Below are 23,225 nucleotides of genomic sequence, written 5' to 3'. Positions count from 1 at the left end.
ACAACTGTCTTTGTGTGTACTTCTGCAGAGTACATGGTCATATTTGAAGATGGATTGTTTGAGGTGTGCAGAGCAGTTAGGGTGAGGTGTAAACAGTTCTGTGAAAGTCATAGGCAGGAAGGAGAAAAGGACAGTGGCCCAGATCAGTGGTGTAGATCCAGGACTAGAATGTGTGTTTACAGGCATACGGGAACATCCTTCCTTTGAAGGCCTTTCGATCCGCTATGGAAGGGAGGTGGCCTATGATCCCAGCCACCTAATGAACCATGTCACTCCAGGCCTATGACCTCACCACCAACAACCAACTCCTACCCAACTCTGATACTCTTTGCCACTGTCCATCTCCGTCTCTCTTCACAGTCCCCTAGTGTCCAGGTTCTTGGCACTTTCCAGCTCCCACTCTGCACATAAGCCTGTAATTTAAAAAAATTTACCCTTTACCCTTCTAGTGAAGAAGGTCTTGGATAATCCGTGCTGACCATTTGAAGAGAGTCGTGAATTGGCTTAGTTTTAACATGCCCAACCATTTGTGAATTTGTTAGTAGCAGCTCACAGGAGGCAGTTCTCATGACGGATGGCAACTCACTTTTCTGTTGCTACCTTGCCATTTGAAAACCATTTTATCCCTACAAACTGAGGATCAGTATCTATTTGGAGAAAGCATCTGATTCTAGGCTGTCTGTGGATGCCCTGGGCCAGTTGATAAGGATCGGCATTAAATGACAGAGCGTGCTGCTGTGCACTTCCTGTATGTATCTGCTCCTAGCCCACAGGTATTTATTGGGCACCGTATTTGTTTTCTTATCTATGTGACAGAATATCTCTCAAAAGCTATGCAATGGAAGAAGGGTCTGTTTGGCCGCATAGTGTAAGGGTTTACAGTCCCTAGCGAGCAAGGTAGCAGAAGCAGCTGGGTGCGCTGTAGCCTCAGGCAGGAAGAGGAACTAGAACATGCCTCTCAGCTTGCTTCTTTTTCTCCAGCCTGGGACCCAAGCCCACGGAATGGTACCGTCCATGTTCAGAGTGGGTCTCACAGTCAAATAACCCACCCAAGAAAGTCCCTTGCAGATGTCTCAGAGGCCTGTCTCCTTGGTCCCTGTAGATCCTGTCAGGTTGGCAGTCAGGAATAGCCAGCACAGGTGCACACTGTATGCCAGGCCCTCTGAAGGGGGCAGAGGCTCAGTAAGATACGTTCCTTACCTCACCACGGTCAACACTGAACAGATACCTATAGGCAGGTTTAAAGTGAGGTATGGAGCACCACCGAGCTGGAGCACGCACTAACCAAGAGGGAGGAGGTTCTGTTTTTCCCCTTGCTCCCTCCTGAACATCCAGTATCAGCTTTCTGATACCCACTTTGTGTTGTATCGGTTTATTCATCTCCATTGGTGTAAACCACTAATTGGCAAGAGAATCTTGAACTTTAGCAAGCTTTCTAAATAATGTGTGGTCGTACGTGTATGTGTGCGTAGAGACATGTGGCAAGGGCATCGAAAACATCTGTAAATTTTCAAACAATGTTATTTTTTTTGCTTTAATTTTATTTTTTTTTAACTTTTTAAAAAAATTTATTTTATTAATTTATTCATATTACATCTCAATGGTTATCCCCTCCCTTGTATCCTCCCATTCTTCCCTCCCTCCCATTTTCCCCTTACTCCCCTCCCCTATGACTGTGACTGAGGGGGACCTCCTCCCCCTGTATATGCTCATAGGGTATCAAGTCTCTTCTTGGTAGCCTGCTATCCTTCCTCTGAGTGCCACCAGGTCTCCCCATTAAGGGAACGTGGTTAAATATGAGGCACCAGAGTACATGTGAAAGTCATACCCCACTCTCCACTCAGCTGTGGAGAATGTCCTGTCCATTGGCTAGATCTGGGTAGGGGTTTGAAGTTTACGGCCTGTATTGTCCTTGGCTGGTGCCATAGTTTGAGCGGGACCCCTGGGCCCAAATCTGCCTATCATAATGTTCTACTTGTAGGTTTCTAGGATCCTCTGGATCCTTCTACTTTGCCATTCCCCATGCTTCTCTCATCTAGAGTCCCAATTGGATGTCCTCCCCTCTGTCCCAGTTTCCTGGTTAGTGAAGACTTTCATGGGACATGCCCCTTGGGCTAGTACAAAGAATGTTATTAATTACAGCTCCAGTGCTGTTACTTTAGCACTGTAAATATATTCATTCTGCCCAATTGCAGACTTGAATGTCTCAGTCTGCATGTCCCCTATGCCTCACCTCCTGCCTCTGGAAACCACCATTTCACCCTGTGAATTTGATTTGTTTTCATATTTTGTGTGTGGTAAGCATGTGTGTGTGTGTGTGTGTGTGTGTGTGTGTGTGTGCATGCTCACAGGTGTGTGCATGCTCACAGGTGTGTGCATGCTCACAGGTGTGTGCATGCCCACAGGTGTGTGGATGGAGGCCAGAAATTGAGTTTCTTCCTTCTTCGATCTCCTTCTGGAATACTGAGGCGTGGTGTCTCATTAGACCCAAAGGATGCCCCCGAGGTATCTCCTTAGCCTTTGACTTGTTCTTAGATTCCCTGTGCAGCCAAACAGTCTCTGCACAGTGATGGAGTGACGTGCAGCCATGGCCCTGTAAGGTTGATTCACTGGAAAACAGTACAGGTGGTAGTCTCACACTGGCTACGTGACCACCTGTGAATCTTGTGCTGACCATGTTTCTTGTCTGAGAGGCCACATTGTGACCTACACTATCTACATTTGTGCAGATACTTTATGACGTTTGCACAACAGTGAAATGCCTAGCAGTGCTGCTCTCTGCGTGGATCCTTATCTTTAAGTATCAATTGACCCAGAGTGGGATCATAAAATACTTGTCTTTCTGCTCCATTTGTTTCATTTAACATACTGTCTTCAAGTTCCCTGTGTGTTGCTACAAGTGACAGGCTCTTTTTTTAGTTTTTTGAGACAGGGTTTCTTGGTGTTATCTTGGCTGTCCTGGACTCACTTTGTATACCAGGCTGGCCTCACACACACAGAGATCCACCTGCCTCTGCCTCCCGAGTGCTGGGATTACAGGCGTGCGCTACCACACTTGGCTCCAGGCTCTCCTTTTCAAAGGCTGAATCTTTTTTTTTTTTTTTTGGTTTGGTTTTTTTTTTTTTTTTTTTCTTGGTGAACCAATGAATTTTATTGCATTTACTTACAGGAATGTGGGTAAAAGGTTGCTTACAGAGCTGAAAGGATTCAAAGCTGTACCACCAAAGCTCCCCCCAGCACTGGGGACGGCTCATGAAAGCTGGTGTGCACTGCGTTACCTGCAGGCAGCTACAAAAGGTTGGAACATGTCCTTTCCAGGCGGCACAGTTGGCTTGAGCCTTTTCCTGGCGGCTTGGGTGGTCGGCTTCCTCTAGGTAGTTCAGATGGTCTCTACTTCTTCCAGGCTGCTGGTCTTGTCTGAGAGTGACCCTCACTGGGCTTAAAGGCTGAATCTTAGTCTCCGGCTCTCTCCACCTGTTCTCCACTGACCAGCACGGGGCTATTTCCTGCATCTTGGCTGTCGTGAGTATTCATACAGTGCTGCAGTATAAATGGATTGCCGTTATTGAGTCAAGGACGTTCTTTTCAAGTCTGAGCATAAGAATCTTCTCGAAGGAGCATGCTGAGTATGAACAGACATGTTCCCTGTGCCTTCCGGATGATCTTGTAGGCGGATGCTCTGATTACTGGTATATATGTTGGTTTAAACCAACGTGTTTCTGAGGTATATTAACTTGGGTCTTGTGACTGTTGCTTTCATACTTGGCTAGATTTCTCTTTATTAGCATTATTCTGGAAGTCGCACATCTGTGCTAATGTCAATGCTGGGTCTGTAACTTCCCTGTTTTCCTTTGCGCTTGTGTTGGTGTTATGGTTATATTATATACTCCAAAGAATGAGGGAATATTCACCCTTAAAATCTGCAAGGAGGGTATGCTGAAGATCAGAGTGTGCACAAATAAAGAACTTCTTCAAGGAAACATTTTTGTAATGTGTTTCAGGAGCCCTATTAAATCTTTGAGTTGATTCTTTATCTATTTTTATTATGTAAAACTTAATGTTGACAGCCTTCCATGTGGTCCTTTACACTGCCAGTTTCACTTATCTTTATGACATCTTCAGGAATATAACCTCTGCTGTTCAACAGAGATGAGTTTTTTAAACTTTCGTCATTTACAGTTGCACATCTGTGTGAGGCAGAATTTTATTGATCTTGTGTAACCAGATGAAATGCAGAAACAGGTGACATGTATTGTGACTCCACTTTTAGTGTTTTATAGAGAGAAGATACTCTGTAACGAAGTACTACAGATTAGTAGTTTTAGAGGCTGGGACACTAGTTCAGTTGGGAAAGTTTGTGTTGCAAGCCTGAGCCCCAGCACTCACCTAAAAAGCCAGGCTTATACCTGTGTTACCAGGTGGTATGCACTTGGAGTCCCAGCACCAGGGAGGCAGAGACCAATGACTTCTGGGGGCTCACTGAATAGCTGGATTAGCCTACGTGGTGAGTCCCAGACCAATGAGAGACTCAGTATCAGAAAATAAGGTGGGCTGGGTGTGGTAGTGTATGCTTTTTAATCCCAGCACCTGGGAGGCAGAGGCAGATGGCTCTCTGTGAGTTTGAGGCCAGCCTGCTCTTTGTAGTAATTTCTAGGCTGACTACATAGTGAGATGCTACCTCAAAACCAAACCAACCACCACCACCACCACCAAACAACAACCAAACCAAACCAAGCCAAACAAACAGCCCCTCCACCAAAAAACAAAACAAAGGAAAAAAACAAAACCCAATGCCTGAGGGAATACCAGCTGAGTTGCTCAACATACACAAAATAGACATAGTTCTCAAGTTAAGGCTCACTAATCTTGTTACCCATTTCTCAATATGTGTTTTATCAAGAGGATTTTGCCATTCTAAGATGGAAGTGGGAAGCCACTGGTTGCTGATAGCTCCTGCAGCCCTGACAGCCTGTGACAGAGCACTCTTTGATAATGTGTCAAGGTGACCGGGGTAAGCCTCTGACAGTACATGACTGCTCCAGAGAAAGCCCAGTGTTCACTGCTGACCTTGAGCTCCCCATTGGGCAGGTGTTGCAGGATCCCTTTCAGCCTTTCCTTCTCCCTGGTGGGCCATTGGCTCCTGAGTAAGATAGATGCGCAGCAGTGGAAGAGCTGTTAATAGCATTTACTCTGTCTTAATCCTTTTTAATCCCATTCATATTTCAGAGTCTGGAACTTGGCAGGATGTCAGAAGCCACAATGTGAGCAGGGAAATTTTTCTTTGAACAGCAGGGACCAAGTTTAAAAAACACTCTAATATTTAGTTTGTTAAAACATATAAGAGTAGGAAATTTCTCCTCAGATTTTTGAGTGTCACTAAGAAACCTTGCTGAGGCTTCTTTCTAGCAAATGACAACAATCAGCCATAGTGAGATGCCCGTGGCACTGGCTTCCTGAGTGGAGACATACCTGGGATCAGTGGTGCTCCGTCCATTGTCAGACCTGTGGGGAACTGGGACCTTGTTCTGTTCTTGATGAGACATTCGCTTTTGCTTGGACTTGTCAGCCCAATCTTTTGATTAATGGGGCCTGGCTTTGCAGATCTAATGTAAAAAAAAAAAATTTGTGTGTGTGTGTGTGTGTGTGTGTGTGTGTGTGTGTGTGTGTGTGTGTGTAATTCTGGTATTCTGGTATAAATCCAGAAAGACTTATTAGACCTTGGCTGTATTGTGACCTGTCAAATGTGTAAGTGTTTTCTTTCCTGCCTTTGCTGCAGCGCATGTATGTATTAGAGAGCTGCATGTGGCCTGCAGGGAGCTTGTTTGCTGTGTGGAAGTTCTTTGTCATCCAACTGCTCCCAAATGCTAGGCTTTGGATTAGACTTTGGGTCAGCTTCAGGGTAGTGAGAGGATGGATGGCTGGGAACACGCTGTCTTCGGCTTCCTAGCCTTTCTCTTCCCAGTTCTGGCCTTTATTGGGCAGAGACGGGTCTTGTCTGGAGGGCAGCCCTGTCTGCCATTTGAACCCCTGCCCAGCGCTGGGGTGTGAGGGCTGGTTGGGAGGGGTAAGCAGGCCGCTGTGGGAGAGAAGGCTGAGAGCTCCCGGAGGAGCATTTAGGCTTGCAATCAGTTGTGTCTTTTAAAAATTTTACCCATTTTGGACTTGTCTGTGGAAGCAATTAGGGAGATCACAGGACCGTTTCTGATGCCTGATTCTGTGCAGTGTCTATTCAGAAAAATTGAAAACAGTCAACTGGAACAGGGGAGTATTTGAGCACACACAGAGTCCTGTTGTCTCAGCAGCATGCCCTCGGACAATTTGCCTTTTAGTGAAGTTTAAACCCATGAAAGGAAATAAAAAGTGTTTTATTAGATGGCGAAGAAAGATGGACTGGACTCAGGAGACTTTGGGAATTTTAGCTTTTTCTTTGTTAATCAAACTTTGGAAGAGGGCGACTCTTTCTGTAATGCAATTTACTTGTACAATGTGGTAATTATTGCTAATGGTTAATAATTATCTTCAGTTGGGTGAAATATGAGAGAGAGAGAGAGGGAGAGAGAGAGAGAGAGAGAGAGGAAGAGGAGAGAGAGAGAGAGAGAGAGAGAGAGAGAATGTGTGTGTGTGTGTGTGTAGGGAGAGGGAGGAACATTCTTCTTGGGCTGCCTTTTGTCCAAGGCTAAACATTGCTGCCTCTGAGGAAGGGTACACCGTACACATGGGTCCTGTTAACACTTACGCCGTGTCTGCTTTGGAGGTTCTAGCTTGTGCAGATGTGGGCAGTCAGGCCAGAGCATTTCTCCATGAATACCACAGACCGGAGCTTCAGGACTGAGGAGACTCACCCAGCATTGTGCAGCCTGAAAAGAGATAGGACAGAGACAGCAACACAGCAGTGACTGTCAGAACTGCTCTCCACCCTCCCTCTCCCTCCCCCCATAAAACACTGACTCATTCACTTTGGCCCAGTTCATTGAAGTTTATGAAATAGATATACATCCATCATGCCTTGTTAAGTGTCCATTTTGTTTCCTGAAAGCACCCAGAGCAAACCGGGAGCTCCCCGAGTGTGACCAGTAATGTGCCCTGTGGCCAGGTGGTGCCAGTCACAGGCCGGAAGAGGCTTCGCTGTGTGAGGAGTGGCAGACGACTGGTCTTTTTGACCTCCGTATGAAAAATGTTTCAGGTGCTTAGTCAGGGGAGAAGAAATCACTTTTGGTCTCCAATCCCACGCGGGCCTGTGGGATTGTGTCTTAGAATGTGCTGGCTTGTTGGATGTGTGGAAGGGAGAACTGGAGAGGTACTCAGGAGTATCCTGAGTAATTAAGGAACACATACCCTTTGGCCTTTCGCCATCAAGGCAGGCCTGCTTGGGGTGGGACAGATGGCTCCGCTGTTCAGAGCCCGATTGCTCTTGAAGAGGACTTGGCTTCGACCCCCCATCATTCACACGGTGGCTCACAACTCTCTGTCACATCAGTTCTAGGGGATCTGATGCCTTCTTTTGGTACTAGTTAGTCATATGGTGCACTTACATGTAGGTAAACACACACACATAAAATACAAATAAGTAATAAGTCTTAAAAACGAAACCAAAATCAAGGCTAGCCCGGCTGAAGGACAGCAGGATTACGTTGGGCAAATTTAGCCTGTGGTCCAGAGAACCAGGTCTCTCCTTTGTCTGAAAACCATTAACGAGTTTCTTCAGTTTATTCTACCTGAGTCTTCCTCAAGTCATAACAACTTCTGACTCAGCCCTTTGGGTTGCTCAGGTCTTTGTGAGGTGTTGGAGTTGCAGCTGCATCACACCTTCTCATCGTCTCTGATGCTGCAAGCCAGCGGCTCTCCCACTTTGGAGGGCATCTGAGTGTCCTAGATAGCTGGTAAAGTACAACAGGGCTCAGGGGTTCCAGGAGGATAGGTAGCTCTGTCCCTTTGTTTTGTTTTTGTTTTTTTGAGTCAGGGTTTCTCTGTGTAACAACCCCAGCGGACCTGGACTCATTTTATAGACCAGGCTGGCTGGAACTCTCACAGAGATCCTCCTGCTTCTGCCTCCCAAGTGCTGGGATTAAAAGCGTGCACCACCACGCGGCATTTTTTCCCCCCTCCCTTAAAACCCATGCACCACAGATGGTTTTGTTGCATACCAGAGTCTGAAGCTCATTGGTCTGCCTGCCAGCCTCCAGCACCAGGGCAGCTGAAGCTGCAGACACTGCTGTGGTGAGCGGCATAGGCTCTGAGGACCTGCGCTCAGGTGTTCTTGTACTTTCATGGTGTTAGAAACAAAAAAATAACCTCAGTGCCACACAAAGGAACACACAAACAAGGAAAAAGTAGCTTGGTTGCTGCAGTTTCTTTTTGTGAAAGGGTTGCAACACAAGCCAGACTAGCTAGGGTGCACACTGGGGCAGGAAGAGCACTTGGTTTTCATGTTAAAACAGGTGGTGACTGTATCTTTTCCCCATTGGCGAGGGCCTAGCCTCAGTCTTTCTTGATTGGCTAGCTTTAAAAGAATCCTGAAAAGGAACCGAAGGAAAGGGTGGGTGGTTGGCGGCTCCAGGCCATCAGATATTAGGAGTGTGTAGTGTGTGTAGTGTGGGGTGTGTGTGTGTGTGTGTGTGTGTGTCTGTGTGTGTGTGTGTCTGTGTGTGTGTGAGACTGGAGGAGATACTCTGTGGGAGCAAAAGTACTACCAGGTAGAGTAGTTTAAAATATAAAGGTTTTACAACTTTGGGGGCGATTTATAGACTGTTGGCTCCTGGAGGGCTAGTTGCTTTTGATAGGCAGGAAAAAACAAATATTTCACACAGTGGCAAGTACTTCCTGCCTCCTCCTCTCCCCAGCCTCCTCCCCTCCCCACTTCCTGTACTCTGTTGCCACATCTATCAATCATCTATCAATAATCAGTCTATCACATCATCTATCTTTTTATCATATCTATCTTCTATCTATCTATCTATCTATCATCTATCTATCTATCTATCTATCTATCTATCTATCTATCATTAATCAATCATCTCATTCTTTGTCTTGCCTCACTTGCACTCCTGTGTTCTTTCCTGGTGCCCAGATCTTACTCAATTCTTGTCCCTGAGCCTTTTCCCCACTTTCACCTTTCCGCCCCACCCTTCTCATTATTATCCACTCGCCCACAGGCAGCTGGCGCAGGCTCTGTGGTAGGTGTGAGTTACAGCATCTTCACCGCGAAGCTTCCAGCCAGATGGCCAGTGACAATACCTAGTGGTAAGAGCTAGGTGCTGGGCATATCCAGGAAAGAAGCCCAGGCTCTAGTGGGGAGAGGGAACCTGTTAGGCTCAGTGAAGCTTCTCTCAAAGGACAGTGAGCCAGGGTTGAGAACTCGGGGAGAGAAGCTCGCTTTCTAGGTAGTCAAGCTGGCTGGAACCAGAGTTAGGGCTGACAGCTGGATTATTGAGGAATTTGAGGTATCCATATACTGGAAGGGGCACATGACGTGTAAGCTCTTCAGTTTATGACTCACTTTGCTTTAAAGAGACATCGATTACATCCGTTGTTAGGGGAAAAAGTATTTAAGCTGAAAGATTTGGAGGACAAAGTAGAGACGATGGTAAAATGTAAAACACAGGATTGTACCTATGGCACGGAAAGAGAAGCCAGTAAGACCATGTATTTCTTTGTCTCTCTCACTGGCCTTTAAGCAGTTTGAGGCTACAGAAACTTTACGATGTCCTGACTGGGAAGAGGGGCTGATGTATGACACACAAAAGTATTTCAGACTCAGGTTTGTTAGGCCTGTCTGGTCCTCTGTTTCCTCAAGCCTAGTGGGAGGCAGGATGGGATAGATGATCTGTATGGCTTGGTCCTATAGTGTGACGGATCGCACGTGCCTCCGTTGTCGCCTCCGAAGTCCTGAAGTTAACACATGCCTGGTTCGTCTTTACACAGAGGAAGGCCAGACCCGCTTTGTCCCAGGCCCTAGAGAGCTGGCACTGAATGAATGTGTCTCAGGAGAGACAGTGAGTAAGGTGCTGGGAGACGTGAAATGTGTAACAGTTTGTTCGAGAGCTAGGAGTGTGCCACCTTATGCTAAGTGCCAACAAAGAGGGGCAGCCTGTGTGTTGTTCAGGATGCCGTGGGGCTGCTGTGAGCAGGCAGGTCTGTGGATGCTCTTCTCCCCTCATTACCAGCGTTACTCTCTACTGACACTAGACTCACATTTCAAGTTATTTTATCTCCCAAATACCCAGGATTCATTAAGAAAGACATTGTTTCCTATATCTCATCAGACAATTGGAGACCCAGACCAATCTTGAGAGATCCTGAGCCTTTTTAAAAGTTGAGCTGATTTTACCTAAAGTAAAGGGCCAATGGCAGCCGGCAGTACTGACATTCATCTTTTCTTAAACGTGCCTTGTGCCCAGTAGCAGTTCATTGAATTCTCTCAAGTGTCTGAGGAGGCTATGTATGGGCATAATCCTTGCTTTCAGGTGGGAAGATCAAGACGTAGTTTATTGTAGGTAATAGTTGTCAGAACCAGGATGTGGAGCCATGGGGCCCATGCTCTGTGCGGCTGCAAGTCTGCTCTTTTGGTTCTATACAGGGCAAACATGTAATTTAGGGCAGGACTGAGCTGACTATAGCCACAGGTTGGTGGGTTTTTTTTTTTTTTTTTTTTCTCTTTGTGACCTGTGAGCTAAGAATAGCTTTTACATTTTTAAGAAAGAAGTTGAGAGAAAAAGCAAAGAAAACTGTTTTCTAATGTAAAAAAAAAAAAAAAAAAATGTATGAAACTCATGTCCTGGTGGTGGACTTCACACTTCACTGAAAGACTTGTGTAGCCTGCAGAATCTAAGATATTTAATGCCTGGCTTTTCATAGAAGTTGACTGAGCATCTGACTCAGGGCGTTCATAGGCTTAATGAGATGTTAAAGGGGTCAGTCACCTCCTGTCTACTGCACCAGCTCCCCAGTCATCTGCTATTGGAAGAGTCAGGGTCTCATTCTGTTGTTTGCTGTCACAGGTGTCTTTTGTGCACCGTGCGTGGCAGTGCCCGCATGATGTGACTTGCTAAGGTGCCATTTTCTCAGGAGCTCCGTCTCTTGGAGCAGATGACTGGTGTTGGGTGACTTTAGGCAGTTGTTACATGCTCCCTGGAGGACAGGCGGAGTTTCCTGTGTCCTCTGAGTGTGTGGGTGACACAGGTTCTTACTGAAATGCAAGGTTGTAGGCAGGAAAATTAAGAAGTGACTTTTTCCACCACCTGCATTTCTGAGACTTTCTGCCACACGGTTAAGAAGGGGCCCGAGATCCTGGGTTCTCAGCCAAACCTGACAAATGCAGCTGGGTGTGAGGAGAAAGACTGATGGTGGCCTTGCAGAAAGCTGAGGCTGAGGCAGGGTAGCCTAGTTGGGCACTCAGAACCACTGCAGCTGTGATGGGCAAGAAGAGACATAGGGTAGCTAGCTAGTCTGAAGGTTTTTAGCCCAAGTGCTCACATGGATGAACCCAAGACTCCAGCTCTTTTCCCTGACAGAATCACCTTACAGATCCTACTTTTCCTCTTTATTTTATCTTACTTATTTTTTAACTGCTTTTTCTTCGTCCTCTTTTCAGACAAGGTCTCCATGCATAGCCCAGTCTGGCCTTGAACTCGAGACTCTCCTGCCTCTGTCTCCTGATTGCTGCTTTTATGGGCTCGTGCCACCATTTCTGGCCACCATTTTCTTAGTCTTGTAAGGTGGTCTGTTTCTCATGCACTTCATCTAGTCCTCCTTTCTGAGGCCCTGACGGCGGCAGTGATTAGACCGGTACACTCCATGTACATGGATGCTTCGTATGGGTCACACCCCTAGTGATTGTCACAACTGCCCTGTAAATACTGTTTATACCCTTAAAAATGTGTTTGCTTTTTCGAGACTCACAAACTTAGAAGTTAAAGAGATGTCTCACACATCCCCAGCCAGTTTCTTAAAGTTGTGGAAATCAGCAAGCTTAACAAGTGAAGTTCCAAATACCCATTTTTTTTTTCAGACTTACCAGTATTTCTCCCTGCCCTTGCTTCAGCTACGTCCTGTTATTGCATATTGTTGACTTGAGGGCGTGTCCTCCCGATTCCTGTATAGTGCCTGAGTGAGTGACATCCTCTTAGGGGACCCATGGTGTTCGCTGTCATACATAGAGTCCTGCTGTGTTGCCACGAGTTGCTTAATATTCGTCAAGCCTGCTGAATGATGAACGAGTCTTTTTTTTTTTTTTAATTCTCTTGAGACTATGTAGCTCAAGCAAACTGCTGTGGAAGTGCACTGCACTCAAGCCGCAGATTAGATGAGCAGACTCAAGAAGCCGTGTCACTGGCTGTGGGCCTCTGCCGACTGAAGTGATCGGTGCCAATATTCAAATGCAGGCTGGACGCCAACACTCCATTGACTTCCTATGTTTCCTCAGTTCTGCAGTTCAGGGGAATGCCCAGGGAGGGGCTGCTATGTGGGAACCTCTGTAACCCTTCACAGGCACTGACTTCAGAGTAGCTCTTTAAAAGCGAACAAGATTGTTGACACTATGGCTAGTACTGTGGCCCCTGATAGGATCAGCCCTGGAGGCTGTTGGGTAGAGAGTGGACTGCGAGAGACTGTCCCTTTAGCACATTGTGGCCCATCAGAGGCAGAGTTTCTGAACCTGGAACCTGGACCTGGATTTTCTTTGCCTATCTGGAAGAAAGGGAGAGGGGGCCCAGGAAGCTGTAGACTGTAGGTCCATGCAGCTGGCAGGGCTGTGGGAGCCGGCTCTGACCACCTCAGGCCCTAGTGAATGGTGTCTCTGGCTTCTTTTATCCAGACTTTAAGGCAGGGGGACAGTACAGAAGGGTCTGGTTTGGCTCAGGGAGTGCATTTAGTATTCCAGTTTGAGGGTCTGGAGTCCAGTCTTCAACTGAAGACCAACAGGTCTTTAGCCAACATTTTGCTCCTTTGCTGCTGGTGGGGGTGATTGTGAATGGAGTTGGCAGCACAGGTCTAGAACAGGCGAGGGAATACGGAGGTAAGTTAGGGGTAGAGAGAATGGTACAGGTTATGTTCTCAGTGTGAACAGTATTGGCAGGTGACATGGACCAGAAAGCGTTTCCTCAGAGAAGAGCTTAGAAAGTGAACAGTTCATCGGTGATGGTGGCCTTTGTACTCTGGCTGCAAAGCACATGGCTGTCAAAGGCCACACACTCAGATGTCTTCAGGCAGTTGGAAACATAAATAAATGGAGGGATCTAAACCGTGAAAAGTCATACTGTCTCTCAGTCCTTCACATGCTCATATTTGATAGAGGAACCAGCTCTGTGGGTGCCATGTTGCTTGGCAACTGCTGCTTGTCCTTAGCACTGGGGTTATAGTACTGCCAGTGGCCGTTTTATTTAGCGCTTACCCCACAGAGAGGGCCACCTTGATTCAATTAATGGCTCGAATGTGGTTAGGAAAGAAAGTGTGTGTGTGTGTGTATGCTACACTACATAGAATGTGTAAAAAAAAAAAAAAAAAAAAGCAAAAAGCCAATTCTCCTCGTCCTTAAAGAATGTTAAACATTATCGGAAGCTGGGCATGCTGGTACATGTTTGTAACCCCAGCACCTCAGAGCTAAGGGAGGGGCATGATGAGTTTGATGTCATCCTGGGATACAAACTGTGTACTACTTGTCTTAAAAACAAACAAACAAAAACATTACCAGTCAAATAAAAGACAGTACTAGATTCAACAGCGAAGCCTCAGTTTAGCGCCCCCTGTTATCATATGATGAGGAGAGAGGCCTGGGTCCTCAGCTGCTCTCCAGGTGCGAAGCTGAGCCCTCCCAGGCTGTCTGGGCATCAGTGCTCAGTTTCCACGCTGTGCAGTGTGGTGGAGATGCTAAGGTGTGTGGGACCTATGTTCTGCCTTCATCAAGTTCATGGCTAGGCAAACCACCAGTTTCCAGCTTGTGCTCCCTGTAGTCTATTTAAAGGTTCCATTAAAGATTCCTTAACCCACCTGCTCTGAATTTGAGAGCATTTGGGATTGTAGTGAAAATGTTTGCTCAAGTGTCTGTTGCACTGAATCTTAAGATTAAAGCTGTCCCGTCTCAGAAACCAAGCTGTGCGCTTGCCTTGGCTGTCCTAGGACTTGTGGTCCTCCTGTGTGTGTCTCCTGGGTGTTGGCATGTGGAGTGTGAGGACAGTGGAGGTCCTCAGTAGTGTCGCTGGCTGCACTCAGGTTACTTTAAAAATGAAAAGATCACTTGGAGTTTGAAGTGGCTGCCCTCTGGTATGCACAGACACTTATACGATTATACATGTGAAATGTGGAATTGTGTTCTTATATGTTATTCATAAGGCTCCTTTTTGGGGGGTGGGGTAGGGGGAAACAGCTCTTCTGAAAATACTGACAGAAGCTCCTGGTCCAAGATTACCAAAGCCTCCATCAGCTCTGCATCTCGGAGTTCGCATGGCCTCACTTAGAGATGAGGCAGCTGGACTTTTCAGTAAGGGCGGTACCATCTTGACCACTGAAGCTTCACTGTGGATCTTTGGGGGTGTGAAGCTGTGGGTGACCCTGACTCTCAAGGATGGCAGGGTTAAATTAAGAGCCATTTATTTGTAAACCAGGAAGAGCGAGCCAGCTTGTTCTTACCTTGCTATGACTGATTGTCGCCGTGTCGTCTGCTCTGCTGCTCAGGCCCTGCGTTTGGGCTTCACGGTGGACTTTAATGCCAGGTATGGAGACCAGTCCACCAGGTGATGTCTGACTCTGGAGAGCTTTCAGCCAGGGCGTTTGTTGCCTGTGTTTGGTGGGAGGCTCCACCACTGTGCCATTTTCATAAATCAGTGGTTTGCCTTTTTGTGGCCTGTATTTCAGGAAGCTGTTGGGTAATCATCACAGAGAGATAAGCTATAGCTAGGAAGAATGGTGGCCTTTCAGAATCGGACTCAGTTTTCTCCCAAACCCTATAAAACGCTATTTGATTTTAAACATTGCTTGAAGCAGTTCACATTTCGTTAATTACGTCACTGAGTAAAAATAACTATTGTCATATGGTGTGTGGGCCTGGCTTTAGAAGGATAAAGAGACTATTTGTTACCCATTTTTGTAGCTCAGTCACTTATTATCCAGCCTTGAACATGGAATGTGTACAATAGAAAACCTGCAGCCTTGTCGCTTGCTGAAATTCAGGCGGCTCTGTGATTTGAGCTTCTTTTGCAAAAGCTGGTTCATTCAGTCAATTCCAGTGAACCGATAGAAGGTGTTCCTCAGGCCAGGCCAGACCTAGCAAAGCTAGACATTTGTGACCTTGGCTTTTCCGGTATCTGTTGAGGCCTGCCTGTAGTCGGGGCTGCATAGCGAGGGCTTCATGCAGTTAAGGCCAAGGGTTTCAGCGTCAGGCAAATCTTCAGTTGTGTGCTGTGTTCTGTGTCAGGACAGGAGCTTAACTTTTCCTAGGTGTGGTGTCAACATCTCTAAGATGGGGACACACATAGCTTCTGCTCCCTGCACTCTCACGATAATGTAATGTGTACAGCACAGTGATAAGCCAGGAGGAGAGTCAGGGGAGTTAGAGCAAGTGCAGTCTCAGGGCACTCTATGTCCGGTTTTCTGCCGCGCTTCACATCTTCTGTTAGCCTCCTGAACACTTCCTTTGTCGCTCACATTCTCTAGGTCCCCAGCAAGGTCTGCCTGCTCATCTTGGCTCCCTTACCCTGCCCACCAGCTCTGCCAGTTTCTTTGGAACTTTTCCAGTCTTGTGAGCTCTTGGTGGGCCCGGGCTGCCTTGAGTGGCTGCTCTGTCTTTGGTAACCTGCACCGTGCGGTGCTTGAAGCAGGGACTTGAGAGGCATGCACTGCAAGCGTGCAGATCATCCAGCGAACTGAAAGGGTAGCGTTGGGGGTGTGGGGAGGCAGAGGGGGTGCTAGGACAGGAATCAAGGGATCTTGCTGTGTTTGAATCTTGAGAGAACACAGATATGGCATGTATTCTGTAGATGCTCTTTCATTATTTATAATTGATGAAATGAATGGCTTTGTGAGGACTCCACCCCCACCCCCAAAGCCCCAGAGCACAAAGACCAGGGAAAGTTGAACCTGATCTTAAAGAGAGAGAGAGAGAGAGAGAGAGAGAGAGAGAGAGAGAGATGGGTCTTGCTATGCAGCTGAAGATGTTTTGTGGAACTCACTATGTAGACAAACCTGCCTAGAACTCACAGATGTCCACTTCCCTCAGCCTCCCAAGTGTTGGGATTAAAGGTGTGCGCCAACCAGTCCACCCAGCTGGAAACCTGAACTTCTTGTTGTTGTTGTTGTTTTTTCTTTTTGGTTTTTCAAGACAGGGTTTCTCTGTGTAGCCTTGGCTATTCTGAACTCACTTTGTAGACCAGGCTGGCCTCGAACTCACAGCGATCCACCTGCCTCTGCCTTCCGAGTGCTGGGATTAAAGGCATACACCACCATGCCCGACGGGACCTGAACTTCTTGACTAGGCTTGGTTCTCACCCACCAGCTCAGCCGGCTCTCTGCAGATGAGCCTGGATTGTCTTCTCTGTGCCCCAGCAGACCCCTCATCACCTGCCTGCACCCTAAGAGGAGGTTGACCTCTCTGTTCCACACCAGGGGTGTCCTTGACCTCCACCTTCGTCTTTGGACAGCCCAGAGATGGGAGAGGCAGCCCCCTCAGCTTGTCTCCCCTTTCTAGCTGTGGTGCTCCAGCTCTAGCTCCGGGATTCTTGTTGCACGTTCTTGTATTCCTGTTGCTTTCCCATAGCCTCATCCACACTTCCTTAAAACTTGCCTCCCGCCTCCCCCCACCCCCACCTGTGCTGGGCTCCTGACTGACCACACACACTTTAAGAAGCATAACCTGGTAGGCTTGTTGAGAGAGAGAGAGGGGAGGGGAGGGGAGGGCCGGGAGGGGAGGGCGGGGAGAGGGAGAGAGGGGTGTCAGCCAGGTAAATGAGCAAGGGAGCAGAGTCTGGCTTGATTGACCTTCACCGTTCACAGAAGCACCTGCTTTAGGTATTGGCCTGCTTTGTATTCCAAAGGGGTTCTGTACAGAGTCATAGCCATAATCTGGCAGAATAGAAACAAAAAGACTGCTGCAGACAATCGTCTGCTCTGGCTCTTGTTAGCTTTATGTGTCTGGTCTGGATGATGTCTCGGGAGGATTAGAAACGGCACCATCCTTGCAGGACTAGGGTGCAGCTGCCTCTGCTCTACAGAACCTCAGATTATGAGGGCAGAGCACAGTACAGAAGTGGGGAGATCAGAACCATGGGTGAGGAGACCCCCCTTAGGTGACCCAGGAAGAAGGGTGTGCATGTGGGGGCTGCATTTAGGGGTTCCAAAGTTTATAGCCTGGGAGCCAGGGCTAATAGGGAAGTCACACCAGAGAGAGGGGAAGAGGAGGATATGGAGGGCTTATCTTGGTGCTTGGTGTTGTTATGTAGATCTGGGGAGACTTCTGCAGCTTTAGGCCCATGCTCCTAGTGAGGTTCCTGTGACCTGGCTGCAGAGCAGGAAGAACTCAGTGTTCCTTGTCTTTTCCTTCTTCCTCCTCCTTCTTTTCTTTTTCCTCCAGGAAGCTCCGTTTCCCTCCTCCCTTGAGCAAGGTGAGGAGGGGCTGAGCAAGACTGTACAGTCACGCTGCATACTATCTTTAAAAAATGAGAATAAATTTGCATAGCAAGAGGAACCATTTGAAAGTGCATTTCAGCAGTATTTAGCGAGGTCCAGCCGGCATCTCTATCAGTCCCCCTCACTTAGAATTACCCACTAAGAAACCCCCAAATTGAGTTTCTCTGTAGCCAGGCCTCTTCCCTTTCCAGCTGCTGTGACCCCCGGCCTGTGTTTTGCTTCTGTGGAGTCTCTATTCTGGATATTTTATGTAAATGAGCTCTAACACTCTGTCTGTCCTCTTTCCCATAACACCATATTTTTGCGATTGATCCACATATCAGGAGTCTATACATTGTTCGCCTTTCTGGTCCAGTAATTCTATTGTAAGGATGTGCCATAGACAGTGGGTACATTTTACCTTTTGGCTTCTGTAACACCTTCAACAGCTCTCTGGTGCAAGGGCTGTGACATCTGGTGACCCTTGAGCCCTAAGCCCTAGGTCCTAGCCCTAAGTCCTCTGCATGACTGCTCTACTAAGTTAGAAAGGAAAGGCTGCGGGGCAGAGAGGAAGAGGGAGACAGGCCTTGGCGCTTAACATACCTCCAGCTCAAGCTTGTCTGTTCACACCTCGTCGTCCGCTTTAATTTCTGCCCAGAGGGAAGCAGGGAGTGCAAAGTGTTGGTCCTGTCTCTAGTCTGCAGCATCTCCTTCCAGGCCTTCGTTTGTTTCCTTGTGCTGGGGCCAGCTAGTAGTATCTGTGATCTTGGGTTGTGTAATCTGAGCAGCAGAGTCCTTATCTGTGGATGGACCAATGTAGATATAGGGATGCTAGTGGGAGGAGCATCCTGAGCTGTGGTCCTCACTATGTCCAGCTGTCAACAGCTGAGAAGTTGCCCCCAGACCCCCCTTTCCTGTCGGTAACCTTGGCATGCTGTTAATTGGAAGGCCACCAGGCATACCACAGGCTTTTACTTCCTTTTGGAAGGATGACCTTTCTGTTGGTGGGATTTTAAAAAGTGTGTATGAAGTACCCACCTGGCCAGGTATCTTGCAGGTGCTATTTACAGGTTTCTTTTCATCTGGTTTGTGGAAGAGGCTGGGGGTATGGCTGGCCTGAACTGGGGTCCTGACTGTGCCTTTCATTGACCTGAGCTGATTCCAGGAGAGGAGTCATTGGCCTTTCAGGACTTTCACTGTGTAGTTGAAAGGTTAAGGCTTTTACGTCAGTGTACCTTACTTTTCTGTGTGAACAGTGTCACTTTGTTATAATGAAAAGGAAGGGCAAAATAAGGTGGTTGAGTGGTAAGAGGTGTTGCTCTCCTGTAGCAAGGAGTCGAGGTACTGGTTGATTTAGCTCGAGGATCAATGTCTGGCCCTTTCCCTGGGGCCATCTCTGAAGGCCCAGGCATCATAGGGTGGCCTCCAGGAAGTCCATGGCAGGAGCATGCCCTCCCCCCTCCCCACACCCCACCCCACAACCCTGCTCCTCATTCTAGTGTGCCTGACAGACCCTTGATACCCTTTTTTATTTTAGGTTGAGTCTTAGTTCCTGCAGCTTCAGAGGAAAGGGCTGACATAGTATTTGGAAGCCAGGTCCACGGAGGCAAAGGGTGAGAGCGAGGGTAAAGGTGGAGAGGGAGGTTGGCAAAGAGGCAACATCACGTGCTTCCCTGTGAGCTCCACAGAGAGCCAGGCTGCCTTGTTTGTGGGATAGGGGCCTCTGGGAGGGTTGAGGGGAGAAGGCCAGCTCAATCTGCCTCGGACCACAGAGCATGCGGCACTCTTACCCTGCCTTTTTTTTTTTTTTAAAGATTGGAAAGGAACATGCTGATATCATATTTTTTTATAATTAAGTTTTAAATCTTCACTAATCCCTAGCATTTCTCTCCACTTCGGAGGTGGCAGAGCTGGTGATTATTATGCACAGGGACTCTGTATTTGAGCACCATGGTTCAAATCCAGTCCCTTGGATTTGATAAGCTTGGAGGACTGAGCTTGGGTCTGAGAACATAGAACAGAGCCAGTACTCAGCACTCTGAATGAACTGACCAACACCTGGGACACAGGGACTCAGGAGCTGTGATTCCTTTTTCTCCCAACATGTGATCCTTGCACTTTACCTGTGCCAGTGACTTGAGGGACACACGCCACAGATCTCAAGGCCCCACACTCTGCTTTTGCATGTACCCAGGCCACGGGTACTGTTTCTCTGTTTCCCTAGGGCACGGTCCTCTTTCCTGGGATATCGGGGCTGTCTGCAGCAGCCCTCGCACTGACTGGCTCTCTAGACGAGTGCCTGGCTCTTGTAGGTGGTTCCTACTGGCATGTTTGTGATAGGGCCCTCTGCCTGGAGTTGCTTCCAGGTTCTTCTCTTGTCCGGCAAACATTTGGAGGGCAGGATGCAGGTCTTTGATGGTTTCAGGTAGGGCAACAGATGAGTGGATTCTGGGAGGGGCAGTAGCATGGAGGTTTTGTAGTTGAACTTTTGTTTTCAAGTATTGAGCGAAATATGCTTGCTTCCTTGTGCTAGCCACAGACTCTTCTCTTCTCTTTTCTCCTGGAGTCCACCATAGACTGTTGATTGACACACTCTCTGCCTTGAGGATCAGCAGCTGGGGCCCCTCAGATAAGCTGAGAACGGTTACCCTTGAGAGACAAGGCAATGGAAACCTTGCGGGGGTGGAGTGGGGACCTTGGCGGCTCTTTTCTTCCTCCTCAGCAAATTTGTTTTTTTCTGTGGCACTTATTGAGCACCTACTATTTGCGCTGCGTTTTTTTCTCATGTGGAGGAGATAGTTGTGATAGAGACAAGGGTGGTGATTTTTCTTGGGTGGTTAGTGAAGGGGTAGCATTTTGGACACGCCCTAGGAAGGAAGTAAGTTAGTTAGTTTTGGGATAGTGTGTTTTTTGCAAGAGGTAATAAATGTGTAAAAGTTCTGAGGGTAAATCAGCTTCAAGAATGCAGAGTATCACCAAGACTAGAGGAGCCTGCTGTGTAGTTATGTTGGCAAGTTGTAGGTCTTTTCTTTTTCTTCTTCTTCTTTTGATTATTTTTTTTTCACAGTCACTGTACTTTGGAAATGCCAATTACCAAAAACATATATTTAAGAAACAATGGAACATGGAGCCTCAAATTGCATTAGGCTTTGGTGAAATAGTTTATGGTATGGATGATAATGAATACCACCGAAGGAACTATCTCTTCCCCAAACAGAAGATTGACTTTGTCAACTAAATTTATGGGGCTTTGAATTTCACTCCTTCTCAGAGCTGCCTACCAGATAATTAAATACTGTCTGCCCTCCACCAATAGACCAAAGAAGGCGAATTTTTGTATAATGAAAGATCCCAAACCGACTGACTTTCCACTTCAAGCACGGCTTTAACAGTACACTAGACTTGGTTATGGGGAAGAGCCTCTGGTCTCCATTTTCTTTTGTTTTAGCCAAGAAAAATCTTGAACTTTGCTTTTGCATCCTCCTGCCTCAGTTCACCTCTCAGGGGCTTGGAGGGCTTATGGAGCTGTGAGAAACACTGGGTTTATGTAGTCAGCAGCCCCATGGCCTCCCTAAAGCCCAGCTAATCCTTTGTAGTTGACGGGTGCTTTCCCCGCATTTAAAGCTCCAAGACACCCTAACCATGGCCATCAGTCTTCCACACACTATTCCACCCCCAATATTAAGTCCTCAACCGCCGTATGTGTGTGTCTGATTTGCATTTCCACGGCTGAATGAATCTGCTGACTTCCCTTTTCTTTTCTGTTGCAGGTCCTGTGCGCAGGTGCGGGTGAGTACCTTGCTTTTTTCCGTTATTGTGTGTTTGCTACTGTCCCCTAGTGGACACAGAACTACATTAATGGCAAACATGGAAAAAAAATCACAGGAAAACAATGTAGGTTGTGGTGTTGCATGCTGGAGAATGGGTTCGGGGAAACCAAGTGTGGGGAGAGTAAGGATGGGGGAGGGGTAGAGGGCTGGGAGAGAGAAGAGAAATTGGGGTTGGGGCATCTCTGGGACAAGCTGGAGACCTGGGATGGGGGGGCTCCTGGGAAGATTTGAGGGTGACCCTAACTGAGACTTCTAGCAGTGGGGGATACTAAGACGGAAGTGGCCGCATCCCATAGCCAGGTAGGACTTCCAGTGGAGGGAGAGGGACACCAACGCACCCACAAAACCTTCGACCCAAAATTTGTCCTGCCTACAAGATGTGCAGGGATAAAAGATAGAAGAGGGATTGAGGGAGTGGCTACCCAGTGACTGGCCTACCCTGAGACCTACCCCATGGAAGAGACACAGCTATTAGTGATACTCTGCTGTCCTTGCAGATGGGAACGTAGCATAACTGCCCTCTGAGAGGCCCCATCCAGCAGATAATGGAAACAGATGCAGAAACCCACAGCCAAACATTAGGTGGAACTCAGGGAGTCCCCTGGAAGAGTTAGGGGAAGGACTGAGGGAGATGGAGGGGTCAAGGGCACCACACGAAGACCTACATAGCCAACTAATCTGGGCCCATGGGGCTCTTAGAGACTGAACCACCAACCAAAGAACATGCGTGGACTGGTCCTAGGCCCCTTACACACATGAAGGTGATAGGTTGCTTGGTCCTCAAGTGGGTCTCCTAATAATTGGAGCCAGGGATGGGTCTGACTTGGACTCTGTTGCCTCCCTCTGGATCCTGTTTCTCTAGCAGGGCTGCCTTGTCTTCCTCAGTGAAAGGGGAGGTGCTTAGTCCTGATGCGAATTGATGTGGTGGGGTGGGAGGGTGTGTGTGTGTGTGTGTGTGTGTGTGTGTGTTGGGGTGGTGCGGTGGATACCTGGGAGTTGGGGAGTGGGAGGGTGTACTGGGAGGAGAGGAGGGAGTGGGGTTTCAGTTGGGATGTAAAACGAACAAATAAATTAATGAAGAAGAAGAAGAGGAAGAAGAAGAAGGAGGAGAAGAAGAAGAAGAAGAAGAAGAAGAAGAAGAAGAAGAAGAAGAAGAAGAAGAAGAAGAAGAAGAAGAAGAAGAAGAAGAAAAACACCTACTTACAGGGCTGGAGAGATGGCTTAGCAGTTAAGAGCACTGGCTGCTCTTCAAGAGGATCTGAGTTCAATTCCCAGCAACCACATGGTAGCTCACAACTGTCTGTAACTCGAGTTTCAAAGGACCAGGCACCCCTGCACAGACATGCAGGCAGAATACCAACACACATAGAAACAAATAAAATTTAAAAAACAAACAACAACAACAACAAAACCCACTTACTTTCCATTATTCCTTAGGAATGAAATGAAGATAGAAACAGTAAGTGAAAGGAAAATTCAGTTAGTTGTCTAACCACCATGATAAAAATTCTGTTTTCTGGGCTGAGTGGTGGTGGCGTAGTCCTGTGGCCCCAGTTCCTTGGGAAGCTACATCAGGAGATTCTCTTGAGCTAAGGAGTTTGGGCCTTCTGGGGACACAGTGAAATGACCAATTTACAAAAACATTGTACTATAATGTTAATATACTATAGTGATAACAGTAGTTAGCATTTAAAAAATTGTATACTTTTGGGGGGAAATCGATAGCTTATGTTTGTCCCTAAAATTCAGGAACATTTCCCCCCTCCTTTTCCAGCTAAAGCAAACCAACCAACCAATCAAAAC

General features: G+C 47.3%; 1 protein-coding gene across 1 annotated transcript in view; it reads left to right on the top strand.

Moving 5' to 3' along the window:
* Ptprj (protein tyrosine phosphatase receptor type J) overlaps positions 1–23,225 on the top strand; it is a 154,085-nt gene that overhangs the window by 91,374 nt on the left and 39,486 nt on the right. Inside the window, exon 2 of the mRNA XM_051144066.1 lies at positions 21,363–21,381. Within this exon, the coding sequence (XP_051000023.1) occupies positions 21,363–21,381 (19 nt within the window). The remainder of the gene's footprint in view (positions 1–21,362; positions 21,382–23,225) is intronic.

Source organism: Acomys russatus, chromosome 4 (genome assembly GCF_903995435.1).
Source record: "Acomys russatus chromosome 4, mAcoRus1.1, whole genome shotgun sequence".
In the NCBI taxonomy this organism is placed as follows: domain Eukaryota; kingdom Metazoa; phylum Chordata; class Mammalia; order Rodentia; family Muridae; genus Acomys; species Acomys russatus.
Note: the sequence above shows the minus strand (reverse complement) of the source record. Positions and strands in the feature narration are given on the sequence as shown.